Raw genomic sequence first — 24,689 nt, 5'->3', positions numbered from 1 at the left:
AGCAGTGGTAGTTTTTTTGTTGTTGTATGGAGGGCAAATGGGAAAGTGTCGAACATACATTTATTGCTAACTTGCTACGTTAGGCCTATTTGAAATAATTAAAGTTTCAAAATGCTTAGGTTGTTACAGCCACGTATGCCAGTGCCAATGTACTGGCGTTAGTGAATGCTCTTGACATCCTGCCAACTTTACTATCGGAGTGGTATTTGTGTTGGCTGATAAAGAACCTAGAATACAGCACACACATGCACCCACAGACAGCAGTCTAAATCCTGTGACGTCAGCTTCTTTCTCAGTGCAAGGTCAGTGGTGAGATGACGCTTTGATATGATTTGGCATCTTACGGTCAAGGATGAAAAGGTTAGTAGGCAATGAACTAATGACCACCACGTGATCTTGAGACACACACGTTTATATGACAAGCTTTTTTCATTAAATTTGACACACAAGCTTTGGTGTTGTTCCTCACAGGCATTGCCTCTGTCGAACAGAGTTTCTGAAAAGAGTTTCCAGATCAAATCACTCATATCCTTAAGCCGAAATCACATGGGGAGACTTCCGTCAACGGCGTGAAATTTGCGTGCGAGTGTAGCAAGCCTCCGTGCCAGGAAAAGCCGTAATAAACAGTTATATTACTCCTTGAAATTAGTCTCTCCAGACAGACTAGTTGCCTCCCACAATGTACCAATGCTCCAGCTTACACATCTGTAGAAGTTCCGGCGTCAGTTAGGACAGAGGTGCAAGATAAAAAATGATTACAAGGGTTTGAGTGAGAGGTCTAACTGGTGTCTCAAAGTGGCCATACACACGTCTCCAATCTAATTCCAAAGCACTTTTATTACTACAGGAAAGAGCCTTAAACTTTTTTCCCCCTCTCCTAGCATTGTCATTGAAGAAATAAAGCAAGCACACTTGTCGTTTTTTGTTTGGAACAAAGCCCTGCATCCCCGCCATCACACAATTAGTGTCGATGTTAAGCGATTAGACCTGGCTTCGCAGTCGGCGTTTCAATTCATCCCGAAGATGTTCAATGGCTCTGTGCAGGCCAGTCAAGTTCTTCCACACCGATTGACAAACCATTTCTGTATGGACCTTGCTTGGTGCACAGGTGCATTGTCATGCTAAAAGAGGAAAGGGCCTTCCCCAAACTGTTACTACAAAGTTGAAAGCACAGAACAGTCTAGAATGTCATTGTATGCTGTAGCGTTAATATTTCCATTCACTGGAACTAAAGGGCCTAGCCCGAACCTTGATAAACAGCCCCAAACCATTATTCCTCCTACACCAAGCTTTAAAGTTTGCACTATGCCTTGTGGCAGATAGCATTCTCCTGGCATCCGCCAAACCCAGATTCGTCCAACGGACTGCCAGATGGTGAAGCGTGATTCATCACTCCATCACTAACATTCACTTGTCAGAGACCAGCCACCCGGACAGGTGATGAAACTAGTGGGTTTGCACAACCAAAGAATTTCTGCACATACTGTCAGAAACCATCTCAGGGAAGCTCATCTGCGCGCTCGTCTTCCTCACTAGGGTCAGACTGCAGTTCGGCGTTGTAACCGACTTCAGTGGGCAAATGCTCACCTTTGATGGTCACTGGCACGCTGGAGAAGTGTGCTCTTTACAGATGAATTCCGGTTTCAACTGTACTAGGCAGATGGTTGACAGCGTGTATGGCGTCGTGTGGGCGAGCGGTTTGCTGATGTCAATGTTGTGAACAGAGTGCCCCATGGTGGCGGTGAGGTTATGCTATGGGCAGGCATAAGCTACAGACAACCAACGCAATTGCATTTTATCGATGGCAATTTGAATTCACAGCGATACGGTGATGAGATCCTGAGGCCCATTGTCATGCCATTCATCCGCCGCCATCACATGATAATGCACAGCCACATGTCGCATTTTGGGATGCTCTGGATCGATGAGTCCAACAGCGTGTTCCAGTTCCCGCCAATATCCAGCAATCTTTATTCCCAGTCATGTGAAATCCATAGATTAGGACCTAATGAATATATTTCAGTTGACTGATTTCCTTATATGAACTAACTCCTTAAAATCTTTGAAATTGTTGCCTTGATATTTTTGATCAGTATATGTAGACAAATAAAAGTAGGCTAGTTATTCAATGTGAGCAGAGTTTCTCATCTAAACTGTATTTATTTACAGATTGGCTGTGTACAGCTGCAGCTTTCGGGAAGCTGCTCTGACAGCTGATGCTTGAAGTTAGTGAGGGAGACATAAGTCTCCAACTTCAGTGATTTTTGCAATTAGTTCCAGTCATTGGCAGCAGAGAATTGGAAGAAAAGGCAGCCAAAGGAGGTGTTGGCTTTGGGAATGACCAGTGAAATATACCTGCTGGAGCGCTTGCTACGGGTGGGTGTTGCTATGGTGACCAGTGAGCTGAGATAAGGCGGAGCTTTACCTAGCAAAGACTTATAGATAACCTGGAGCCAGTGGGTTTGGCAACGAATATGTAGTGAGGACCAGCCAACGAGAGCATACAGGTCGCAATGGTGGGTAGTATATGTGGCTTTGGTGACAAAACGGATGGCACTGTGATAGACTGCATCCAATTTGCTGAGTAGAGTGCTGGAGTTTATTTTGTAAATGACATCGAAGTCAAGGATCGGTAGGATAGTCAGTTTTACGAGGGTATGTTTGGCAGCTTGAGTGAAGGAGGCTGGCTATGTTGCAAAATAGGAAGCCGATTCTAGATTTAATTTTGGATTGGAGATGCTTAATATGAGTCTGGAAGAAGAGTTCACAGTCTAGCCAGACACCTAGGTATTTATAGTTGTCCACATATTCTAAGTCAGAACCGTCCAGAGTAGTGATGCTAGGCGGTCGGGCGGGTGCGGGCAGCGATTGGTTGAAGAGCATGCATTTAGTTTTACTAGCATTTAAGAGCAGTTGGAAGCCACGGAAGGAGTGTTATGGCATTGAAGCTCATTTGGAGGTTTGGCATATCTATTTATTATGGCCATCAAAATGTTAGCTATTAAAATCAGATCCAACAATAATATCAAGGGATTAGAAATACAGGGCTTAAAAACAAATGTGTCATTTAGAGGTCGACTGATTAATCGGAATGGAAGATTAATTAGGGCCGATTTCAAGTTTTCATAACAATCGGAAATCGGTATTTTTGGGCGCCGATATGCCGATTTTTTTTAGACCTTTATTTAACTAGGCAAGTCAGTTAAGAACACATTCTTATTTTCAATGACGGCCCAGGAACGGTGGGTTAACTGTCTTGTTCAGGGGCAGAACAACAGATTTTCACCTTGTCAGCTCGGGGGATCCAATCTTGCAACCTTACAGTTAACTAGTCCAACGCAATAACGACCTGCCTCTCTCTCGTTGCACTCCACAAGGAGACTGCCTGTTACGCGAATGCAGTAAGCCAAGGTAAGTTGCTAGCTAGCATTAAACTTATCTTATAAAAACAATCAATCATAACCACTAGTTAACTACACATAGTTGATGATATTACTAGTTATTATCTAGCATGTCCTGCGTTGCATATAATCTGACTGAGCATACAAGTATCTAAGTATCTGACTGAGCGGTGGTAGGCAGAAGCAGGCGCGTAAACATTCATTCAAAAAGCACTTGTGCGTTTTGCCAGCAGCTCTTCGTTGTGCGTCAAGCATTGTGCTGTTTATGACTTCAAGCCTATGACTTCAAGACTTCAAACTCCCGAGATGAGGCTGGTGTAACCGAAGTGAAATGGCTAGCTAGTTAGCGCGCGCTAATAGCGTTTCAAACGTCACTCGCTCTGAGCCTTCTAGTAGGTGTTCCCCTTGCTCTGCATGGGTAACGCTGCTTCGATGGAGGCTGTTGTCGTTGTGTTGCTGGTTCGAGCCCAGGGATGAGCGAGGAGAGGGACAGAAGCTATACTGTTACACTTGCAATACTAAAGTGCCTATAAGAACATCCAATAGTCAAAGGTTAATGAAATACAAATGGTATAGAGGGAAATAGTCCTATAATTCCTATAATAACTACAACCTAAAACTTCTTACCTGGGAATATTTTAGACTCATGTTAAAAAGGAACCACCAGCTTTCATATGTTCTCATGTTCTGAGCAAGGAACTGAAACGTTAGCTTTCTTACATAGCACATATTGCACTTTTACTTTCTTCTCCAACACTTTGTTTTTGCATTATTTAAACCAAATTGAACATGTTTCATTATTTACTTGAGGCTAAATTGATTTTTTTGATGTATTATATGAAGTTAAAATAAGTGTTCATTCAGTATTGTTGTAATTGTCATTATTACAAATACAATTTAAAATCGGACGATTAATCGGTATCGGCTTTTTTGGTCCTCCAATAATCGGTATCGGCGTTGAAAAATCATATTTGGTCGACCTCTAGTGTCATTATATGCTGATTCATGTTTTCTTTTAAATCCACAAGTTGTATGCCTCAGAGGATCTAGATAATTTTACTAACCTCACCCTGATTAACTCTATAGTCATATCCCAGTTTACCTATTTGCTTATGGTCTTGCCTACACCTATAAAACAGTTTTTTAAAGTATATATATATGAGGAAAAACATTAAAATTGTATTTTGAACAGCAAGCCAGACAAAATTAAAATGTGCCTATTTATATAATGAATATGAATTTGGAGGGAAGAAATTATTAATTATTAAAGCATTAGACATCATACAAAAGTTATACTTAAATCCGAAATGGTTCTCTAGCAAATTCGGAAGAATGTCTCACCCTTTGTTCAAGAAACACCTCTTTCCCTTTATTCTGATTATAACCTCTCACCTTCAGTAATTTGAAAAGGAAATCTCCCAAATATTGCTATTTTTAAAACAAGCCATAGAAAGTTGGTTGCAATTTCAATTTAATCCGCCAGAAAATAAAAAAAGGTATAATCGTCATAAGTGGTGGAGTTGTCATACTAAAACATAACTAAAACATGAAAATGTCTGCTCTACCCAAAATTACAACTAACTAATTGCGGCATTATCGCAAACATGTAAGAGGAAAGTGGAAGTGGGAAAAAGTCTGTCGGCCCTGCATTAACCTGTTGAGGATAGAGGGCGCTATTTTCACTTTGGGGAAAAATCGTGCCCAATTTAAACGGCCTCGTACTCTATTCTTGCTCGTACAATATGCATATTATTATTACTATTGGATAGAAAACACTCAAGTTTCTAAAACCGTTTGAATTATATCTGTGAGTAAAACAGAACTCATTTTGCAGCAAACTTCCTGTCAGAAAGTGAAAAATCTGAAATCGAGGCTCTGTTCCAGGGCCTCCCTATCAATTTGCTAGAAATTTATGACTATACATGCACTTCATACGCCTTCCACTAGATGTCAATAGGCAGTGAGAGGTGAAATGGGGAGTCTAGCTATATCTATGGTCAAAAGAGAGGTCTTGGAATGACATGACCCCAATTTCCTTTGTTCAGGAAGACGCGGGAAGGACATCAGCTTTGGCTTCTGAAAAGCTTTCCTTATAGACGGCTAATATCTCCGGCTTTGATTTTATTTGATAAATGTGATAATATCATCGTAACGTATGTTTTTTCAATATAGTTTTATCAGATTATTGACATTTTTTCTGGAGTTTTGGCGTGTTCCGTTCGCTGCGTTTGGTGACGATGGACAGCTTCGCGCCACTTGGCAAGTTTTGGTTGCTAAATCAACAGACGAAGAGGACATTCTAAATCCAAACAACGATTATTCTGGACAAAGGACCCCTTGTACAAGATTCTGATTGAAGCTCACCAAAAGTAGGACCCAATTATGATGTTATTTCGTATTTCTGTCGAAAATGCTTACTATTAGTTTCCGCCCAGATTTGGGCGCTCTCTCGCTATAACGTAAGCTGTATGTCGTACTAAAGTTATTTTTAGAATTCTAACACGGCGATTGCATTAAGAACTAGTGTATCTATCATTTCCTGTACAACATGTATTTTTTAGTAAAGTTTATGATTAGTTATTTGGTCAGAATAGGTGAGTGTCAGAAATATATCCGGAGATTCTGGAAAATAGTTGCTACGTTTTTATAATGTATAACCACGGATTTCAGCTCTAAATATGCACATTTTCGAACAAACCATATATGTATTGTGTAATATGATGTTATAGGACTGTCATCTGATGAAGTTTATGAAGGTTAGTGAAATAATTAATATCTTTTGCTGGTTTTGTCGCTATCGCTACTGTTGCCTTGAATCAATGCTGTTGTGTGGTTGGCTATTGTAGTAAGCTAATATAATGCTATATTGTGTTTTCGCTGTAAAACACTTAAAAAATCTGAAATATTGGCTGGATTCACAAGATGTTTGTCTTTCATTTGCTGTACACCATGTATTTTTCATAAATGTTTTATGATGAGTATTTAGGTATTTCACGTTGGTCTCTATAATTACTCTGGCTGCTTCGGTGCTATTTGTGATGGTAGCTGTGATGGTAGCTGCAATGTAAAACTATGATTTATACCCCAAATATGCACATTTTTTGAACAAAACATAGATTTATTGAATAACATGTTATAAGACTGTCATCTGATGAAGTTGTTTCTTGGTTAGTTTGGTTGGTTCTTGGTTAGTTTGGTTGGTTTTGTGCAAGCTACCTGTGCTGTGAAAGAAATGTCTGTGCTTTTTTGTATTTGGTGGTGAGCTAACATAAATATACGTGGTGTTTTCGCCGTAAAACATTTTAAAAATCGGACATGTTGACTGGATTCACAAGATGTTTATCTTTCATTTGCTGTATTGGACTTGTTAATGTGTGAAAGTTAAATATTTCTCAAAAATACTTTTTGAATTTCGCGCTCTGCCTTTTCAGTGGAATGTGGGAGGAGTTCCGCTAGCGGAACCACGGGGCTAGACAGGCTAAAGACCATAATTGATTCAAGAAAATTATGATAAATAAAAAAAGTATACCAGTTTCATTTACTGTAAGGACCAAAAAATTGACAGCCATGCCATATAGATAACTAAATAGTTGGGAAGAGATTTTTGACTTACCGATTCCATGACACATGATTTATGGCAAAACGACGCCAGATTCAAAACTCAATTTAAATTATATAGAATTCTTGCAACTAACAGAATGTTATTTATATGGGAGATACAACATTGCAGATAGCACTACTGGGCGATCTGAAAAGTCATAGTCAATCGATCAATAATATATATATTTTTTTTAAAGATATGTATGCAAAAAAAATATGGGGGATTGGAAGTTATGCAGACAATTACATTGATGGAAGCACCAATCTGCAATATTAAAGCTGATCTACCCCCTAAATAAATATTAAAAATAAAAAAGCAAAAGGGTGGCTACTTCGAAGAATCTAACATTATTTGATTTGTTTAACAATTTATTTGGTTACTACATGATTCCATATGTGTTATTTCATAGTTTTGATGTCTTCACTATTATTCTACAATGTAGAAAATTGTAAAAAATAAAGAAAAACCCTTGAATGAGTAGGTGTCCAAACCTTTGACTGGTACTATAAGTATTCAGACCCTTTGCTATGAGACTCGAAATTGAGTTATGAGGTCAAAGAAATTGTCCGTAGAGCTCCTAGACAGGATTGTGTCGAGGCACAGATCTGGGGAAGGGTACCAAAAACTGTCAGCAGCATTGAAGGTCCCCAAGAATCACTGTAGCATAGTATAACATTACTCTAAGACAAGAACACCACCTTAATTTATGGTTAGGAATAAGGTTAACGGTGTGGTTAAGGTTGGGGTTAAAATCACATTTTCAGAAGATAAATTATAGAAATAGGCGTGCTTTATGACTTTGTGGCTGTGGTAACTAGTGAAGATTTAGAATTAGCTTGACTTGAGTTACTGCCCTGATAACACAACCGTTGATGAAGCCGTCTGTTATGTGAAAAGTTGTATTAAAAAAACAAATAATGCTTTTATAAACAAGTAGGTTAATTACCCAGCCAAGCAGATATAAGAAGTTGTAGTAATTTTGGTTGTGAAAGGCATCATAAAAAAGCTTTGTCCTTCATAACAATGCAATTTACCACTTGATTAAATAAAATAACAATGGCTATATACAGGGGGTACTGGTACTGAGTCAATGTGCGGGGTACAGGTTAGTCGAGGTAATTTGTACATGTAGGTAGGGGTAAAGATAATAGATAATAAAAAGCAAGTAGCAGCAGTGTAAAAACAAAATGGGGGTGGAGGGGGTCAATGTAAATAGTCCGGGTGTCCATTTGATTAATTGTTCAGCAGTCTTATGGCTTGGGGTAAAAGCTGTTAACTTCTCTAGGATAGGGGGCAGCATTTTCACGTTTGGATGAAAAGCGTGCCCAGAGTAAACTGCCTCCTACTCAGTCCCAGATGCTAATATATGCATATTATTATTAGTATTGGATAGAAAACACTCTGAAGTTTCTAAAACTGTTTGAATCATGTCTGACTATAACATAACTTATTTGGCAGGCAAAACCGAGGATAAACCATTCAGATTTTTTTTTTTTTTAAGTCACTCTCTTTTCAATGGGTATTCATTGGGAATCCAGATTTCGAAGGGACCTTCCTGCAGTTCCTATCACTTCCACTGTATGTCAACAGTCTTTAGAAACTGGTTGAGGTTTTTCCTTTGAGAAATGAAGAAGTAGCCATGTTCAGAATGAGGCTCCAGTGAAGTGTACTGTTTGTTAGAGGCGCATGACCAGAAAGCATGCTACACATTGTTTTCTTCCGGTATTGAACACAGATCATCCAGTCTTCAATTTTATCGATTATTTACGTTAAAAAATACCTAACGTTGTATTACAAAAGTAGTTTGAAATGTTTGGACAAAGCTTACAGGTAACTTTTGAGATATTTTGTAGTCACGTTGTGCAAGTTGGAACCGGTGTTTTTCTGGATCAAACGCGCCAAATAAATGGACATTTTGGATATATCGACGGAATTAATCGAACAAAAGGACCATTTGTGATGTTTATGGGACATATTGGAGTGCCAACAGAAGAAGCTCGTCAAAGGTAAGGCATGAATTATATCTTTATTTCTTCGTTTTATGTCGCGCCAGGAGGGTTGAAATATGATGGTCTGTGATTGTTAGCTGGGGTGCTATCCTCAGATAATAGCATTGTTTGCTTTCGCCGTAAAGCATTTTTTAAATCTGACACATTGGCTGGATTCACAACAAGTGTAGCTTTAATTTGGTATATTGAATGTGTGATTTCATGAAAGTTTAATTTTTATAGTAATTTATTTGAATTTGGTGCTCTGCATTTTCACTGGATGTTGGCCAGGTGGGACGCTACCGTCCCACATATTCCAGAGAGGTTAAGGAGCCTTTTGGTCCTAGACTTGGCGTTCCGGTACCGCTTTCCGTGCGGTAGCAGAGAGAACAGTCTATGACTTGGGTGACTAGAGTCTGACAATTTTTTGTGCTTTCCTCCACCGCCTAGCATATAGGTCCTGGATGGCAGGAAGCTTGGCCCCAGTGATGGGCCATATGCACTACCCTCTGTAGCGCCTTACGGTCAGATGCCGAGCAGTTTCCATACCAGGCGGTGAAGCAACCGGTCAGGATGCTCTTGATGACGCAGATGTATAACTTTTTGAGAATCTGGGGACCCATGGCAAATCTTTTCAGTCTCCTGAAGGGGAAAATTTATTGTTGTGCCCTCTTCACAACTGTCTTGGTGTGTTTGGATCATGATAGATTGGTGGTGATGTGGACACCAAGGAACATGTTCGGCCTGCCTTTTCCTGTAGTCCACAATCAACTCCTTTGTGTTGTTCACATTAAGGGAGAGATCGTTGTCCTGGCACCACACTGCCAGGTCTCTGACCTCCTCCCTATAGGCTGTCTCATCGTTGTCGGTAATCAGGCCTACCTACCACTGTTGTGTCATCAGCAAACTTAATGATGGTGTTGGAGTCGTGTTTGGCCACACAGTCGTGGGTGAACAGGGTGTACAGTAGGGGACTAAGCACACCCCCCTGAGGGGCCCCAGTGTTGAGGATCAGTGTGGTAGATGTGTTGATGCAAATGTGTTATCAGCTTTTTATTTAATACATTTGCCAACATCTCTAATCACCTGTTTTTGCTTTTCCATTATGGGGTAAACAATTTAATCCATTTTACAATAAGGCTGTAACATAACAAAATGTGGAAAAAGTCAAGGGGTCTGAATACTTCCCGAATGCACTGTAGGTTTGAATCTGTTTTCCCTAAAATAAAGGTTAAACAAAAATAAAACAACAGCAGTCAAGCACCCAAGCTAATTGGCTAACATTGATTAGCTTGCTAGCTACTTTAAATACAAAAATGAGAGAACAGATCACACTGACCATTTCATTCACCTTTCCAGAGCTGGTTAGACTATTTTCATGTTATCAAGAGGGTTAGTGATAGTCACTTACAGGCAACATTTCAATTCTGTTTTTTTAGCCAATATTTACTGGCACCTGTCATAACAGGCACAACTTGTCGTTCGTAAATTCATCACTTATTCTGCGCTCTGACACTCTCACACCAGAGTGCTCTGAACTCTAAATAGATTACCAGAGTGAAGTTACGAATGCCCTGTAGACACTTGTATGGTGCTGTATGTGACATCTCCTCAAAACCAGGTTCAAACTAGATGTGTGTAAAAAGACAAAAGACAAAGCAGAGATCACAGTTTGCTTCCCACCCTCCCTTTACCTGCACATTTCACTCCCTGAGCGATGAGGCCCCACATGAAGTTGGCACAATATTCACACCAGTGGGGTCCCCGGAAGGTGTGCACCTGCAGGGGAGAGGAAGAAAGGATGGAAAACTTGGTCACTCTCTTACTGGATGGAAGGATAGATGGACATACTAGGCTTTCCCCTGGCTCTCCACAGCCTGTGCACACTGAAGGAGCCAATTGGGAATTATCCCTGTGAGAGAGATAAGCAGCGCTAGAAAGCAGACTAGCAAGTCTTAATGGTGGTTGGAGTGTGGCGGGAGTGTTTGTGAGTACCATGGTTGACAATGCCATGATTATCACTGAAATCTAAACGGGACCACATCACAAACAAATGCCTAGTTCTGCCACGTATTGGCTAGACCAAATCAGAAATGCTCAACATTTATCTCCAGTGAAAAGGCTCATGATTACCAAAATATTTACCCAAAAAATAAAAATCACACCCCTTGTTTTAGATTGTTATTTTGTGAATGGGAACGTGGAGGATAGGCATCTTGTGCAGATGACAAGATAAACAACAAATTAGAAAACCCTAATGGACTGGTGTTAATGCAGTCGTTTTTTTTTTAAATCTCACAAAACAAAATTAATTATTGTGAAAATGCTATACCTTTTAAATTATACATATTTATGAATAAAATATGAATCCATTGAATTTATAAAAACAACAGATACGCAATATGAGGTTTTCACTTTATGTCCCATGCTCTAGTGCAGGTATTCCCAAACGGGAGCACGCACAATGCCGTCGGGGGAACACCAACAAAAAAAAGTTATTCAAATTATTTTTTTTTATGTATGTATTGTCATGACCCGTTTGTCCCGTTAGGAGGGGGTAGTTTTATAACTAACACCCACGTCATAAATTCCATGCAGAGGCTCCTCTCCTTCACCATGCAGTCTGGAGAGAGTTTCACAGTAAAACAAAGGGCCCAATTCTAATACATCCCAGAATTTAAGAATTTAACATTATTCCTAATTTAGAGAATGTGGAAACGGTCGGTGGGAGGGCCAGCTACAATCCGTCCACTTTGTTCACCGTTGTGATGCCATGAAAAGACAGCACAGCCACATTACCCTAACTCTGTTTATACAAGGTCCTCAATTACGAGTCTTGCATCTAAAAGGTTGGATAAAATGTTTGACGAAGTACAGTTGAAGTCCGAAGTTTACATACGCCTTAGCCAAATACATTTAAACTCAGTTTCACAATTCCTGAAATGTAATCCTACTAGAAATTCCCTGTCTTAGGATCGCCACTTTATTTTAAGAATGTGAAATGTCAGAATAGAGAATTATTTCAGCTTTTATTTCTTTCATCACATTCCCAGTGGGTCAGAAGATTACATAAACTCAATTATTATTTGTAGCATTGCCTTTAAAATGTTTAACTTGGGTCAAACATTTCAGGTAGCCTTCCACAAGCTCCCACAATAAGTTAGGTGCATTTTGGCCCATTCCTCCTGACAGAGCTGGTGTAACAGTCAGGATTGTAGGCCTCCTTGCTCGCACACGCTTTTTCCAGTTCTGCCCACAAATGTTCTATAGGATTGAGGTCAGGGCTTTGTGATGGCCACTCCAATACCTTGACTTTGTCCTTAATCCATTTTGCCGGAAGTTTATGTCGGAAGTTCACATACACTTAGGTTGGAGTCATTAAAACTCGTTTTTCAACCACTCCACAAATATATATATTTTTTTAAAGTTACAGGCAATTCTCCACCTCTGTCATTCCAAAAACATAGAATATGCCAATCAAACAACCTCAAATGTGATATAACCACCGTAAAGGCAGTGAAAAAGGAAGAGCGGAAGAAGAAAAGTAAGAAGCGCTGAACAGGTAGGTTCAGGTCTTACCTTGAAATTGTGGACTTTCTCATACTTGGTCGCGTGGTCGTTGTCCTTCAGGGTGGCTCGACGTACCAGCGAGGTGAGCTGTGAATAGGCAAACAGTTTGAGAGGTTTCCAGAAGGTGGCAGGGGACTTCTGGGTCCCTGACCCCATCCTCAAACCCAGGCTGTGGCCAGAAGGTCCTTCTGCGCCCCCTTCATAGCCTTGTGTACCAGAGACTTCTTCCCCTCCCTGACTATGTACAACATGGTGGGTGGGTAATAAAAGATAAATTCCCCCCGTTTTCTCAGAGAACAGCTGAAGTGATGCCTACGTGGAGGACTGACAAAACTGGAGTGCGAGCTCACAGAAGTCAACTTGGAGCAGCTCAGAGCTAGCCTGTACTCAGCACCGCTGCTTGCATCATTAAAATCAATGCAGCAGGTAAACCAAAACAAGCCAACGAAAGCAGCAGGTAGAATCCACTAAGAATGCAAAGATCTGAAAGGAAAAAAATGAAAGTCGTTGGAGTATTCCTTTAAATTACAGTGCCACATAGTTTTGTCCTTAACCCTGTGCTGGTCAGGGTGTCTGAAACGAGATTATTCCTCAAAAAATCCAGCTTGACTGGGTGCATCTATGCAGATGAGGTGTGTGGCGGAGTTAACCCGCTCCTCCCTATGTCGCACTGATACGGTCACTGGTGCACAGACAAAACCCAGAGTGAATACAGGCCATGGGGGGGAAAGCAAGAGAGTGAGCGCTGGTGAAGCATTGTGTCACTGCTGGATTTATGTCACATTAAGAATACGCCAATCAGAGAAAAGAACAGGCTCGGCTTTATCAACAGTGCTATAGTATATTCCTATTACCCCACAGGCAGAGTGAGTGAGAGATGAGAGGACTGAATGAGAGCTCAATCCTACAATACAGCTCAATGTTGCTTGACGCTGCCACTGTAGTTTCAGGGTTGAGAGACTGGGCATTAACAATCTGAATGCTACAAAAACATCTACCACATACAGAAAAAAAATCATTACAAATCCCAAAATGTTAGGATATGGTGCAATTGATTGAACTTTCAGACAATTAAGTCCTACATGGTTGTAACTTTCAGAGTAAAAACAACAATATAGGATCTGCATGTATTCAAAACAGCTATTTACCCAAAAATATTTGTCGTCATGTTACGCAACAGAGCTTCCTTTCAATTAGAATGAACCACACTTTAGTTAAAGAACACCATGCTTTCCTTAATATAATTTTAAACAAATGTGTTTGTGTTAGTGTTCTCCACGTAATTGCTCAATAATGGCTGATCCCTTGGCTGTGAAATGGAAACATTTCCATTTCACACCTGTACAGGTTACCCATTTGTAAATAAGTGAAACAGGACTAAATAAGCACCCCCTAATTATTATATTATTATTACAGTTGATCTAGGGCTATAATGCAAAGTGGTGCTGTTTAAAATGCCTCAATGACTGAGCAGCCAGCCACTCAAAATGGCACTCAAATCAGACAGTGCTGCTCCACTCCAGTCCAATGTGGCAGAACAGCATTCGTCTCAATGGGAATATAAGGTCATCATGATGAAATTGAGTGCTAGACTGGATTGTTGCATCCAGTACAATGTGGAAAACTCAGTTCCCACATATAATTGTTGGATTTAGAAGGTGGGTTGCTATGAATACACAATGATCCAATATAAATGATATACAGTGTATTCTGAAAGTATTCAGACCTCTTTACATTTTATAACCCACAATACAACATAATGACAAAGCAAAAACAGTTTTTGAAATGTTTGCAAATGTATGAAAAATAAAAATATCACATTTACATAAGTATTCAGACCCTTTACTTTGTTGAAGCACCTTTGGCAGCGATTACAGCCTCGTGTCTTCTTGGGTGTGACGCTACAAGCTTGGCACACCTGTATTTGGGGAGTCTCCTATTCTCTGCAGATCCTCTCAAGCTCTGTCAGGTTGGATGAGGCGCATCGCTGCACAAGTATTTTCAGGTCTCTCCAGAGATCTTCAATTGGGTTCAAGTCCGGGCTTTGGCTGGACCACTCAAGGACATTGAGACTTGTCCCGAAGCCACTCATGCGTTGTCATGGCTGGGTGCTTAGCGTCGTTGTCCTGTTGGAAGGTGAACCGTCGCCCTAGTCTGAGGTCCTGAGCAGGTTTTCATCAAGGATCTCTGTACTTTTCTCCGTTCATCTTTCCCTCAATCCTGACTAGTCTCCCAGTGTCTGCCGCTGAAGAACATCCACTTGGTATACACTTGGTATTCAGGCCAAAGAGTTCAATCTTGGTTTCATCAGACCAGAGCTTCAGAGTTCTTTTGTGGAGATGGGAGAACCTTCCAGAAAGACAACCATCTCTGCAGCACTCCACCAATCAGGCCTTTATGGTAGAGTGGCCAGACGGAAGCCACTCCTCAGGAAAAGGCACATGACAGCCCACTTAGAGTTTGCCAAAAGGCACCTAAAGGACTCTCAGACCATGAGAAACAAGATTCTCTGGTTTGATGAAACCAAGTTTGAACTATTTGGCCTGAATGCCAAGTCTGGAGGAAACCTGGCACCATCCCTACGGTGAATGATGGTGGTGGAAGCATCACGCTGTGGGGATATTCTTCAGCGGCAGGGACTGGGAGATTAGTCAGGATCGAGGGAAAGATTAATGGAGCAAAGTACAGATAGATCCTTGACGAAAACCTGCTCCAGAGTGCTCAAGACCTCAGACTGGGGCGAAGGTTCACCTTCTATCAGGACAACGACCCTAAGCACACAGCCAAGAAAATGCAGGAAGTGGCTTCGGGACAAGTCTCTGAATGTCCTTGAGTGACCCAGCCAGAGACTGGACGTGAACCCAATCAAACATCTCTGGAGAGACCTGAAAATAGCTCTGCAGCAACACTCCCCATCCAAGCCGACAGAGCTTGAGAGGATCTGTATGGGAGAATGGGAGAGGCTCCCCAAATACAGGTGTGCTAAACTTGAAACGTCATACCCAAGAAGACTTGAGGCTGTAATTGCTGCCAAAACGTGCTTCAATAAAGTACGGAGTAAAAGGTCTGAATACTTATATAAATAGTATATTTCAGTCTTGTATTTTTATACATGTGTTTTTTCTTCATCATAATGGGGTAGTGTGTGCAGATTGATGAGGGGAAAAAACAATTTAATACATTTTTGAATAAGGCTGTCACATAACAAAATGAGGAAAAAGTCGAGGTGTATGAATACTTTCAGAATGCACTGTATACACACACAACCACACACCAGCAAATGTTCTGTCTACTTTCTTTTGGTGAGCAACAAGACCAGTGCTACCAACTTTCTGCACTTTAGAATAGTAGAGCTGGAATTACTTGACATGTAAAATATTTTACTTCTGCCTGGTTTTCACATTGGATTCATTTCAGCACCTGCTCCATTTGTTTCCTTTCCTAGTACAGTAAAATACTGACATTTTCAGAACAGTGTGAGATTGTTCCTTACCCCTTTCTCCTCGTCAGCCCGCTCTCCCTGTGGAGCAGGCCCATCGGGAACCTCCTGGCACACAGGCAAGTGTTTCTTCAGCGTGGGCTCCTTGTTGAGTGTTGTGTAGCCAATGTGCTCATAGATTGGGTTAATGGTCATCTTAGCGATGTACTCTGCTGCCTTAGTCTCGATGTAGAGTGTGATCAGCCCATCTGTCACAAGGTCGTGGATGGACTCAAAGCGCTTCTCCCCGACAAAGTGTTTCCCATCATGGTAGAGGCGGAAGTTCTTGGTTTGATTTCCAAAGCTGGGTCCAGGATAGAAGGGGAGAAGAGGAAGAGAAAAATAAAACATCGGTGACAATCCATTTCTATGGGTAGGAGAGCGTTTTTACACCCTGTCTTAGCCGGGAAGAATAAGGAGGCCGTACAGCTGGGTGGAAAAAGGAAAATTCTAGGATGAAACATACACCTAAAAAGAGCCGACCCTAAAGGAATAAAAAAACCTTTGCCTGCCTCTGCTTCCTCATACCCTAGATCAGTGGAAAACAAAATGAAATAATTTTCACAAAAGCTCTAAGAGGTTTTTATATCCATTAACTTCACTAGGGTATGGGGCATTCGGAATTTTGGATGAAAAGCATGCCCAAATTAAACTGCCTGCTACTCAGGCCCAGAAGCTAGGATATGCATACAATTAGTATATTTAGATAGAAAACACTCTAAAGTTTCCAAAACTGTTAAAATAATGTCTGTGAGTGTAACAGAACTGATATGGCAGGCTTTCCAACCAGGAAGTACTATTATTTTGAAAGGCTGTTTTTCCATTGAAAGCCTATCCACGATACAAAGACTTAGGACCCAGTTCACGAGCTCCGTGGCTTCCTCAACATGTGACCAGTCTTTTGGCATTGTTTCAGGCTTTTACTCTGAAAAATGAGAGAGATACAGCACTTTCAATCAGTGACCAGTGGAAATTTTCATCAGCCATGCGCCCTGATCGTGAACGCGCCTTTCTTGTTTCTCCTTTCCTATTGACGAAGATTTTGTCCGGTTGAAATATTATTGATTATTTATGACAAAAACAACCGGAGGATTGATTTTAAACATCGTTTGGCATGTTTCTACTAACTTTTATTGTATTTAAAAAAAAACTTTTAGTCTGGAATTAGTGCACGCGCCTTGTGCATTCGGATTACTGGACAAAACGCGCGAATAAAAAGGAGGTTTTTGCTCATAAAGAGGGACATTATCGAACAAAACGAACATGTATTGTCTAACATGGAAACCTGGGAGTGCCACCAGATGAAGATCATCAAAGGTACGTGATTATTTTTTATGCTATTTCTGACACCTCTCCTTGTTTGGAAAATGGCTGTATGGGTTTCTGTGGCTAGGAGCTAACCTAACATAATCGCAAAGTGTGCTTTCGCCGTAAAGCATTTTTGAAATCTGACTCAGCGGTTGCATTAAGGAGAAGTTTATCTATAATTCCATGCTTAATACTTGTATCGTTTATCAATGTTTATGATGAGAATTTCTGTTATTTGATGTGGCTCTCTGCACTTTCACCGGATGTTTGTTTGAGACAATGCATTTCTGACCATAACGCGCCAATGTAAACTGAGATTTTTGGATATAAATATGAACTTTATCGAACAAAACATACATGTGTAACATGAAGTCCTATGAGTGCCATCTGATGAAGATCAAAGGTTAGTGATTCATTTTCTCTATTTCTGCTTTTTGTGACCTAACATTATCGTTTGGTGGGCTTTCGCAGTAAAGCTTTTTTGAAATCGGACACTGTGGTTGGATTTACAAGAAGTTTATCTTTAAAATGGTGGGTAATACTTGTATGTTTGAGGAATTTTAATTATGGGATTTCTGTTGTTTTGAATTTGGCGCCCTGCAATTTCACTGGCTGTTGTCGAAGTACCAGAGAGGTTAATGACTGCTAGATCAAATAATTTCTTCCCTGCATTTAGTGGTTATTAGAGCTGGTCAATACAGCAACTGTATAGCGAATGCAAAAAATTTATAAATAAATAAAAGTACATCCTCATCTCACAGGAAAAAGGCCACAAAAGAGCCAACCAACAAATCATAAATCCCATCACTGTGCACAACATGAGCCAGAACAATGCAAGGAATTCTTCATCATTGGGTAGATGCCAGAGACAAATATTTCAATCTCATCTGTCAATGGGAAATAAAGGGAGATGCTTCACCCTCCTGGGTGAAAAAAAACAAACACTAACCGGCCCAAAGAACTCAGGAGACTAAACGAACTAGCTAAGAATCCTTACCAGACCCAAAGTTCATTACCTAACCCAAAATACAACCTTTCCAAATTCAGAACCAAGGCAGCCCATAGTGGGACACCATTTTCCTCCCACCCTTACACAGGAGGTGATTGTATATATGGAAAGCAACTATAGCAGAGAATCAGCAAGAGTGAGACACTTAAGCAGAGAGAAAAGAAAGCCTTCTTGTTCTTATATCAGATATTCAGGAGGAAGCAATGCGGTTTATTTGCATTTCAAAACCTCATTGCTTGTTTGGAAAAATGCATTTTTATGAGAATTGCAAACGCTGCCCTAGTACATAAAAACACTAAATCAGAGCCCAAAACACTCATTACCTCTGCTGATCTGCTTTAGTGTGACCAAAAGAGATATGGGACAAAAAGGGTTTTAGGGAAGCCTCAGACTGAAAAAAATTTAAAACAGCCCCAGACCATTATTCCTCCTCCACCAAACTTTACAGTTGGCATTATGCGTTCGTCTGTTGGACTGCCAGATGGTGAATCGTGATTCATCACGCCATAGAACGCGTTTCAACTGCACCGGAGTCCAATGGCGGTGAACTACACAGCACTCCAGCCGACGCTTGGCATTGCGCATGGTGATCTTATGCTTGTGTGCGGCTGCTCGGCCATGGAAAACCATTTCATTAAGCTCCCGACGAAAAGTTATTATGCGGACGTTGCTTCCAGAGGCAGTTTGGAACTCAGTAGTGAGTGTTGCAACCGAGGACAGGCGATTTTTAAGCGCAACGCGCTTCAGCACTGGCCGGTCACGGCCGATCACTACCACTTCGCGGCTGAGCCGTTGTTGCTCCTAGACGTTTCCACTTCACAATAACAGCACTTAGAGTTTACCGGGGCAGCTCTAGCAAGGCAGAAACTTGATAACTGACTCGTTGGAAAGGTTGCATCCTATGACGGTGCCACGTCAAACGTGACTGAGCTCTTCAGTAAGGCCATTCTACTGCCAATGTTTGTCTATGGAGATTGCATCTCTGAGTGTCCAATTTTATACACCTGTCAGCAACAGGTGTGGATGAAATAGCTGAATCCACTCATTTGATGGGGTGTCCACATACTTTTGTATATATAGCGTACCTAAAGGGTTCCTAAAATTCCAAATCAAATAGCTAAATGATCCATGTTATGATTATCTTAAAGCAATTCCATATGTTAGCTTAGTAGAAACCCCGCCCTACCAAATGGCTTAGACTTGAGGTTAAATAACAAGGCTATAAAAATGTGTTAAAAATAATTTTTAAAACTACCTCCTGTGTGGCGCAGCAGTCTAAAGCACTGCATCACAGTGCTTGAGGCGTTACTACAGACCCGGGTTCGAGGCTCTCTCACAGGTGGCCGTGACACCCATGAGGCGTCGCAAAATTGGCCCTACGTCTTCCGGATTAAGGGAGGGTTTGGCCGGCCAAAACCTCCCTTAAATTGGGGAGAAAAAAGCGGTAAAACTCCAAACAAAAAAAGATATATAAAGTTTAAAAACTAACCAAAAACAAGTCATGAATCACACTTTTTTGGAAAGTCTATCTGTAGAAAGGGTGTGCGTGTGCCTAACCGTAGGGCCAGTGTGTAGGTCCCAGGCTGCCTCTGGCTCTCCCTGATGAGGTAACTGCCCTCTGCCACACTCAGCAGCTGGTCAGCCTCCTCTCTGGAGACCATCCCATGGTACCTGGGGAGAAGACAGAACATTGGAAATACTGATACTGACTGGATAAACAACTAGTTTAAATTCTAAATGGAAATAAGCCAACTTACTCTCTCCCATAGTATTTGGGTCGATTATCCACCTGAAAGCAAATAAATATTCTATTGTTAAGTAAAAAATAGACGGACTAGTTTTCGGATTGTCAAAGTTAGACAACCAGATGAGAACTAAGTCATCCCAATAGTACTCTACTTGCATCAGCTATAACACTGGGATGCATAGGGCACTATTTAACATGGAGGATAAAGTAAAGAATTATGCACCGTATGCTGCGCGACTTGACTACTGTGAAGACGTATAGCAAACTTAAATAGGATCTAATGCCCACTAGCCCATCTAGTGTTTCAGAGGAAGGTCACTGGACAAGCACCATAGTCAGAGACAACGCTAGCAGGCACCGGTGTCCATCTAGGGACTGGCCAAGCCGGAATGTAATACTCAATGTGGCAGCTAGAACAGAACACATTTTGCATCGCTTATCACACTCATGCAAGCCTTTGCTTTTATATATTCAACTGGCTATGAAGTAAAATAAATATCTGTGAGGGGTTTCAGCACTTCTATGGAAATGTGACAAGACTGTCATGACTTTCCCTCCTGGGTGAGGATCAAAGATAGCAGCAGCCCCCGCCCCCCCCACCAAGAGGGGGGGGGGGGTTGGTATAATGACTTAACGACCAGTCTCAAATGGTTTCTACCTTTCTCCCTCTGCCTCTCAGTATCCAAGAATGGAATGTGAGTGGTATACAGAGGTTCTTGCCCAAAGAACTTCAACATCCAAAAATGGATAATGAAACAATATTCCTAACATAAAGAATGTGGGAAATGGTCGGTGGGGATCCAAACAATGATTATGTCATATCATTTGTGATATCATTAAAGACGTTATCACGAAAACATTGTAACTTTACAAGCTTTCACAATGTATGTCAGAGTTACATCTAAATGTTGTAAAACTTATGATTAAATATGAAACTATTTGTGAGAAGATGAAATGGGATTTTAGCCAGTCAGTAACAACACGAACATTATGCCAAAAGGATGGAATGCCACTTTTTCCAGAGTGCTTATAAAAAGGACTCCTAATGAAATTTACATGAGACCAGAAAACGTGGAGCGGTGGCTACACATTGAAATGGTTGCCATTTAAATAGAGACCAAAAACTGCCGGGTTGCTACCGGTGTGTAGTGGTTCTAGCTGTACCCTGAATAAATCAACCATTTAGACCAGTATACGTGCAGCCCGAGCTGAATACCAGAGTGCTTATAACATTGCAGAGTGCTACGTAACATTGCAAAAATCAGAAATTTTCTGTCCAAAAATGATGCAGAAAAATGAATCCATGCATTTGTTACTTCTAGGTTAGACTACTGCAATGCTCTACTTTCCGGCTACCCGGATAAAGCACTAAATAAACTTCAGTTAGTGCTAAATACGGCTGCTAGAATCCTGACTAGAACCAAGAAATTTGATCATATTACTCCAGTGCTAGCTTCCCTACACTGGCTTCCTGTTAAGGCAAGGGCTGATTTCAAGGTTTTACTGTTAACCTATAAAGCGTTACATGGGCTTGCTCCTACCTATCTTTCCGAGTTGGTCCTGCCGTACATACCTATACGTACGCTACGGTCACAAGACGCAGGCCTCCTAATTGTCCCTAGAATTTCTAAGCAAACAGCGGGAGGCAGGGCTTTCTCCTATAGATCTCCATTTTTATGGAACGGTCTGCCTACCCATGTGAGAGACGCAGACTCGGTCTCAACTTTTAAGTCTTTACTGAAGACTTATCTCTTCAGTAGGTCATATGATTGAGTGTAGTCTGGCCCAGGAGTGTGAAGGTGAACGGAAAGGCTCTGGAGCAACGAACCGCCCTTGCTGTCTCTGCCTGGCCGGTTCCCCTCTCTCCACTGGGATTCTCCGCCTCTAACCCTATTACAGGGGCTGAGTCACTGGCTTACTGGTGCTCTTTCATGCCGTCCCTAGGAGGGGTGCGTCACTTGAGTGGGTTGAGTTACTGACGTGATCTTCCTGTCTGGGTTGGCGCCCCCCCTTGGTTTGTGCTGTGGTGGAGATCTTTGTGGGCTATACTCGGCCTTGTCTCAGGATTGTAAGTTGGTGGTTGGAGATATCCCTCTAGTGGTGCGGGGGCTGTGCTTTGGCAAAGTGGGTGGGGTTATATCCTTCCTGTTTGGCCCTGTCCGGGGGTATCATCGGATGGGGCCACAGTGTCTCCTGACCCCTCCTGTCTCAGCCTCCAGTATTTATGCTGCAGTAGTTTGTGTCGGGGGGCTAGGGTCAGTTGGTTATACCTGGAGTACTTCTCCTGTCTTATCCAGTGTCCTGTGTGAATTTAAGTATGCTCTCTCTAATTCTCTCGTTCTCTCTTTCTTTCTCTCTCTCGGAGGACCTGAGCCCTAGGACCATACATCAGGACTACCGGGCATGATGACTCCTTGCTGTCCCCAGTCCACCTGGCCTTGCTGCTATTCCAGTTTCAACTGTTCTGCCTGCGGTTATGGAACCGCCACCTGTCCCAGACCTGCTGTTTTCAACTCTTAACTTCTTCTGGCTGCAGCCCGGTGTCGGTACACTTATGACAACAGCCAGCTCAAGTGCAGGGCGCGAAATTCAAAAGATATTTTTTTTAAATATTTAACTTTCACACATTAACAAGTCCAATACAGCATATGAAAGGTACACATCTTGTGAATCCAGCCAACATGTCCGATTTTTAAAATGTTTTACAGGGAAGACACAATATGTAAATCTATTAGCTAACCACGTTAGCAAAAGACACCACTTTTTTTACTCCACCACTTTTTTACTCCATCAGTAGCTATCACAAATTCGACCAAATAAAGATATAAATAGCCACTAACCAAGAAACAACTTCATCAGATGACAGTCTGATAACATATTTATTGTATAGCATATGTTTTGTTAGAAAAATGTGCATATTTCAGGTATAAATCATAGTTTACATTGCAGCTACAATCAGAAATTGCACCGAAAGCAGCCATAATATTTAGACACCAACGTCAAATACCTAATTACTCATCATAAAACATTTCTGAAAAATACATAGTGTACAGCAAATGAAAGACAGGCATCTTGTGATTCCAGCCAATATTTCCGATTTATTAAGTGTTTTACAGCGAAAACAAAATGTAGCGTTAAATTAGCTTACCACAATAGCCAGAAACACTTGGGCGCCGACGACTAGTTCACATCTACGACAGATATATGAAATAGCATCATAAAATGTTTCTTACTTTTGCTGATCTTCCATCAGAATGTTGGACAAGGTGTCCTTTGTCCAGAACAATCGTTGTTAGGATTTAGAACGTCAACTTTCCCTCTTCATTTAGCATGCACACTTGCCAAGTGGCACGACGCTCTCCATGTCAACAAACGGAAGAGAACGGAACACGGCAAAACTCCCGAAAAATGTTCTATATACTATATTGAAAAAACATACTTTACGATGATATGGTCACATGTATCAAATAAAATCAAAGCCGGAGCTGGTAGTCGCCTATAACGGCAGGTAAACAGAAGGCAATCCCACTGTCCACCTCGCGCTCTTCAGAGTACCGAAAATGGGGGACACGTCATTCCAAGATGATGTGTTCCATCTCAGACCAAGATAATCACCTCATTTCTTCTCTCACAGCCTCTTGACATCCAGGGGAAGGTCTATGAAGTGCACGTAGACTCTTACGTATCATGGCCATTTATAGGCAGGAAGAAGAACAGAGCCTCGATTTCAGACTTTCCACTTCCTGGTCAGAAAGTGTGCTGCAGAATGAGTTCTGTTTCACTCAGAGAAATAATTCAAACGGTTTTAGAAACTAGAGAGTGTTTTCTATCCAATAGTAATAATAATATGCATATTGTACGAGCAAGAATTGAGTACGAGGCCGTTTGAAATGGGCACCTTTTATCTGGCTACTCAATACTGCCCCTTGCAGCCCAAACAGGTTAATGATCGGCTATGAAAAGCCAACTGAAAATTATTCATGATTATTATTTGACCATGCTTGTCACTTATGAACATTTTGAACATCTTGGCATAGTTCTGTTATAATCTCCACCCGGCACAGCCAGAAGAGGACTGGCCACCCCTCATAGCCTGGTTCCTCTCTAGGTTTCTTCCTAGGTTTTGGCCTTTCTAGGGAGTTTTTCCTAGCCACCGTGCTTCTACACCTGCATTGCTTGCTGTTTGGGGTTTTAGGCTGGGTTTCTGTACAGCACTTCGAGATATTAGCTGATGTACGAAGGGCTATATAAAATAAACTTGATTTGATTTGAATACGTTACAAATGGTTATATCTCTAGAGACCAAGCAGGCGGAAGCTGTTGAGCCGAACGTCATGAATGGTTAGACTCTACCAGACCAAAACATGCCGGGTTGCTATTGGCGTGTAAAATGGTTTAAAACTACTAGACCTGAAAATGGTAAGACCCTCACACTCTCGACGAGTGAAGGTGAAAACTAGACTACACATTCAGTCAGCAGCTGTATATGTAAAATAGTCTAGGAAACTCGACCGAAGACGAGAGACAAGGAACAATTTCCTTTCACCACCATAGATACGTCAAAAATAACTATTCTTACAAGCATCT

General features: G+C 41.3%; 1 protein-coding gene across 1 annotated transcript in view; it reads right to left on the bottom strand.

Moving 5' to 3' along the window:
* Nucleotides 1–24,689, bottom strand: part of LOC120051206 (N-chimaerin) — a 54,526-nt gene that overhangs the window by 6,975 nt on the left and 22,862 nt on the right. Inside the window, exons 5-9 of the mRNA XM_038997944.1 lie at nucleotides 20,113–20,144; nucleotides 19,913–20,026; nucleotides 16,054–16,342; nucleotides 12,570–12,647; nucleotides 10,685–10,769 (exon numbers count right to left, since the gene is read on the bottom strand). Coding sequence (XP_038853872.1) covers nucleotides 10,685–10,769; nucleotides 12,570–12,647; nucleotides 16,054–16,342; nucleotides 19,913–20,026; nucleotides 20,113–20,144 — 598 coding nt within the window. The remainder of the gene's footprint in view (nucleotides 1–10,684; nucleotides 10,770–12,569; nucleotides 12,648–16,053; nucleotides 16,343–19,912; nucleotides 20,027–20,112; nucleotides 20,145–24,689) is intronic.

The sequence above is a fragment of the Salvelinus namaycush genome, chromosome 7 (assembly GCF_016432855.1).
Source record: "Salvelinus namaycush isolate Seneca chromosome 7, SaNama_1.0, whole genome shotgun sequence".
NCBI classification, from domain to species: domain Eukaryota; kingdom Metazoa; phylum Chordata; class Actinopteri; order Salmoniformes; family Salmonidae; genus Salvelinus; species Salvelinus namaycush.
This window is presented reverse-complemented; position numbering and strand designations above follow the sequence as displayed.